The following is a 4,581-nucleotide window of genomic DNA, read 5'->3' as shown; positions in this document are numbered from 1 at the left end:
CTTACAATCTGAAGAAACAAATTGTGCATCGATTTATTCCGCTTGTATTCTGATTAGAAATTTTCAGAATTTTTCTTTCGGGTCCTTTATCATGAAATACTCCGATTTATTCTGAATTTTTCCCAGACGCTGTGTTAAAATTATATCCATTTTTTATCAACATACTGAAGAATTCTCTTGCAATCAGAACTTCATTAGCTGTTTTTCTAGGTATATTATAAATAAAATTCCAATAACATGTTATAATTCAGAGAAGGTTTATCGCGTATTGAAAGTGAAAGTGACTCAGTTCTGTTCCGACGTCCGCTATCTTATCGGTTTGAATTACCGTGAAAAGCACTAGTGCGTCAATCTCCCAGTAAAAACATTACATCTTATCAGTTACGTATAAATGAACTGTTTCGACGTGCTTGTTAAAATTTTATACCAATCAAAAAAGCTTGAAATTTTACCTACCTGAAACCCTGAATACCAACGCGATCTTCTCGTTACGCGTCCTGATACTAAAGCAAAATTATCCTTCGAAATTTATTGGATAAATTTACAATCAACGCTCACATCTGCAGGTATTATCTGGAATTTTTTTTCCCTTGTGAAAGATACGGGCTAGTGGGAAATAGAAATATCTTAATCGCTATACCCAGCCGGTCGGCCCGATTTGATAAAACGTACGTAGTCTTCCGCCAATGATAAGGCGTAGCTACATTTATCTCAACTTGACAGAACCGTTGTACATACTCAACATTTAGTACCGATTGTGGAAGGCTGCCAACAACATTCTACCGGACTTAAGCGGATCCAAAAATGCCTGGTGAGTTGATCCGATCGTCCTATATTTCCTTTTGCGCAATTTTAAATTAAGGCTGAAAAATTCTTACACAAGTTTTATTGTTGTTACGTGGTGGACGATTGTGATCGATGACTGCATCAACGAATGTTTGAGTGTATAATTGATTTATTGTCAAAGATATGGAGAGTGCAATGAGAAGATGTGGAGGAGGAAAAAGGTAAGCGAGGTGAGTTTAGATGTTGGCCGAATGAAAGGTGACTCGAGGTTAGTTGCAGTGCAGGATTAGAGGGTGCATTCTGCTAATGCGGTATGGAATATGAGGTTGTGAAGTGATGATACGAAGAGGATGCAGGATATAAGGTAGATGTAAGAGTGTGGGGAAAGAATCTAAGAGAAATAAGAGTCGTTCTGTTTTCCTTAATACAATTGTTTCAAATGCATGTTGCAATAAATTTGCCCGATGGCACGCTGACATTCGGAAGAAAAAAATTTGCACGAAGATGTAACGTTTTACGTACAGTCTGTTACCGTACAAACATAAAGAAAATATCCTAGACTCGAGTGGAATCTTCTAAAATAAACTAAGGTTACAGAAATAGAATGGCAATTGAACAGGCTCAGCTTTGCCTGCAAAAAGCTCTTCCTGAATTGTTTTTTCAAATTCAAATTTTAACGGCAATTTGACAACAGGGTACAAATGGGTGCCGTACACAGGGATGCGGGCGACTCTCCCTGGGATGATTTGCGCTGGTCGTGACGCTGACGGCGCCTCTTTGGTCGTTGGTCGTGCGACCCATAACGGGGATGTTTTGCCGGCCAAAGCGAAACCCGAGCATGCCGTCGCGTACGTAGCTTACGGCGGTCAGGAACACGAGAAACGGCAATTCGAGGTGAGTTTTTATCGAGCCCTGCGCAATCCTCCGCTCCGTAACTTCCGGACACTCTTTGGTGAAGGTTCCACTTCTCTCCCGATCGCTGAAAATTTCCTTGGATCATTTTCCTTGTCCTAAAAGGTCACGCAGTGACTGATGCAACTCTTCAATGTAAATACGAAGTGATATTGGAATAATCGCTTTTGCACATTCAGATTTTAATGCCGGCCGATTTTCACTGGGTTATTGGACGCAATGGTGAAGTGCCGTATGGCGCTGTGGAATCCGGAACAACACGTACCGGCGAAAAGCTCTACGTTGGTCGTGGCTTTCAGCAGGGAACTCCGACCGTTGGAAAAGTAAGACCTATTTTTATTGAAAAAAAAAAAAAAACACTTTATTTGCAACATATATCTGTGGTTCATAAACTCTTCCTTATTTTCGTATTATCACAATAGTTCTTCAAATTGGAAGAAAATGTGAATAGAATCATTTGACAAAGGCACATGAACTTCGAGACGCAAGAATGCAGTAGATATACACTCGGAATAGATTATCGTTCTCTCTCTTATCGAGTGGTTAAGCATTTTTCTTATCGTTCATAGAACGCGGAGGGCTTAGCATAAGTTTGTATGTTATCGTTCAGACATGACTGTTCAGAAGTGTAAACATAAACATACAATCTGTACTTTGGTCACCGGCCCAACTGTCATATCTACAAATTCTGTATCCAACAATTTTTCGTTACGCAGATACATCCGAGCCACGGCTGCCTGTACGTCCCATTCGGAGGAAGAGAGGTAGCCCTCCGAGAGTACGAAGTTCTTGTGCAAATGTAATCTGCCAGTTTCCATAGTGAAATAGAGGTATAAGTGCACACGTCAACTTTATCAGAACTTGAAAGGTGTACTGCGGGTCGCGCTGTGTTCTCAGCTTTCTCGTATAATGCTACCTTCCGCATTTTGCCCATATTCTCATATACATTAGTGTTAATAAATCAATAGAGTATAATGAACCTGTACGTCCTTCAACACCGTTTGCTATATACTCAATGCCCTAGTGGTGTATAAGAAATAAATATGTATCTAATGTTGTCGAATTACTAAACCTTCGTTTCTTTTTCCGTAACTTTCGCAGCAAAGAGTCAAAACTACACTGTGCAACTGAAGCTGATACTGCTGAATTTCATTAATCAGGGTCGTAAGAATCTATAGGAAAAATCAATACTGAATGCGTCTTCTTTACCATGGAAACCGACTTTAAAATCCGTAAGTTTGTGCCCTTGTTTTTCAATTTCCTGGGTCCACACTTTAGGACTAAACGATATTAGTTGCACAACACGTTATCAGTATCTGCTGCATTACGGTGGTAAACATGTTTACCCGATGATTCGTCATGACGAGGAAAATGCCCAAGCTCGATCGGGATCAGCTTTTCCATGCCATCTGGTGCGTCTGGTACGTCAGGGATGAACAAAGCGGCCGAATTCGCAGCGTTAAATCGGCCCGTGATGCCGGGGTGAGAAGCTACGTACAAAGAGAACAAAAGTCGTAGCCGGCTGCTGCTGCCGCAGAGCACTTAGCGGAAAGCAACAGCACCGAGTGAAACACGACTCGATTAACTCGTCTTATTTCGATTTTCCCGACGTGAAATGAGTGGAATGGTTCCGGTGCAAAACATTTTTGGGATCGCGAAAATCGTTGCCGATGTTCGTTACGTTGACGTGAATTTCGTCGCTACGGTATTTGGAGACGTTGGTTGTGAACATCGTGCAACTCTGTTCAGCGTTTCTGACGAGGGGCTCGCTTTTTCGTCGACGAAGATCGCTCGACGTTCGAACACCTCGCTACCGGCGCGGCGGTAGACGCGAAATATATCTGCAAAATTTATGTCCTTAATCTACCTCGAAAATTCACACTGGTCCGCAGGTTCTTATTTCCGCGTGTAATAATTTAACGGAAAAGATTTGGTGTTTTTATCGCCGCGGAACCAATGCGGAAGGCTCATTTTTTCGCTAAGGAACTTCGTACCCGCTCGAACCATATGCCGCATTTTTCTCCACCATTATCTGCAGCGGAATAACAAGTTGGCGGTAAATTGGAATATTTAAATTTATACATTACATGAACTATCGTGTTATTATTCAATTTATATGAATTGTAAAAAGGTATACTTTCAAATTCTAGGATCGACGTGTAGTTCGATCTGCAGCGAATCGTTGGACTTCATTTAGTTATGTTGTCAATTGATTTCTCATATTTTTTTCGTTCAACCAATATTCGTTAAATTTGTTGACCGAGCAGTCTCAAATTACTCGAGCAAATTACTTTTAGCGATCAATTCACTTGAAAGTAAATTAATCAACTTTATTCTACGCCACAGATTCTCATTCACATGAATTGAAGTGTTTACGAAAAAGTAGTATGACCGATAGATTAAATCCCGATTGCAAATATCAACTCCAGAAGGTTCAGAGAGTTCAGGGAACAAAATAAAGAAATGATGCTCCTACTAGATAACCGTACGTACGATATCTTGTAACATTTCCACCATCGCCATGATGTTCTACCTGATATAAATCAACCGTCGAACAAGTTTCGTAAACACTTCAGAGTTACAGAGTGTTTCCAGAAGCGAAACACAACTCGGAAGTTAGTGTTACAGGTATGTATGTATATGTGTGTAAGCGCCCTGAAAAAAACTTGAGACAAAGCGAGCACTTTCTACCGAAGACCAAGATTTGGAACCTGTTTTTCTTTTCCCCAACTTTTGCACTTTCGTATGTATAATACGTAATTCATTGCTTCAGACTTTCCGGCAGGCAGATTATCAATGCAATGTTTAAGTACGACGAAGTCGACAGGAAAATGAAGAACATTTGTATTTCCTCTTACTTGTACAAGAGGTGCTCTATTAAAG

The 4,581-nt window shown here is 40.5% G+C and overlaps 1 protein-coding gene across 1 annotated transcript; it reads left to right on the top strand.

Moving 5' to 3' along the window:
* The first annotated feature begins 678 nt into the window (after positions 1-678).
* On the top strand, positions 679-2,762 carry LOC124184766 (natterin-3-like). Its single transcript, XM_046574838.1, has 4 exons — positions 679-811; positions 1,481-1,680; positions 1,878-2,021; positions 2,415-2,762. The coding sequence occupies exons 1-4, from the start codon at positions 805-807 to the stop codon at positions 2,499-2,501; spliced, it is 438 nt and encodes a 145-aa protein (XP_046430794.1). The 5' UTR covers positions 679-804; the 3' UTR covers positions 2,502-2,762.
* The last annotated feature ends 1,819 nt before the right edge of the window (positions 2,763-4,581 follow it).

Source organism: Neodiprion fabricii, chromosome 6 (genome assembly GCF_021155785.1).
Source record: "Neodiprion fabricii isolate iyNeoFabr1 chromosome 6, iyNeoFabr1.1, whole genome shotgun sequence".
In the NCBI taxonomy this organism is placed as follows: domain Eukaryota; kingdom Metazoa; phylum Arthropoda; class Insecta; order Hymenoptera; family Diprionidae; genus Neodiprion; species Neodiprion fabricii.
Note: the sequence above shows the minus strand (reverse complement) of the source record. Positions and strands in the feature narration are given on the sequence as shown.

Bases quoted from the DNA above. Each gene is read 5' to 3' on its own strand.
- LOC124184766 (XM_046574838.1), top strand. The intron at 1,681-1,877 runs GTGAGTTTTTAT...TTGCACATTCAG, and splicing joins ACGAGAAACGGCAATTCGAG to ATTTTAATGCCGGCCGATTT. The intron at 2,022-2,414 runs GTAAGACCTATT...TTCGTTACGCAG, and splicing joins GAACTCCGACCGTTGGAAAA to ATACATCCGAGCCACGGCTG.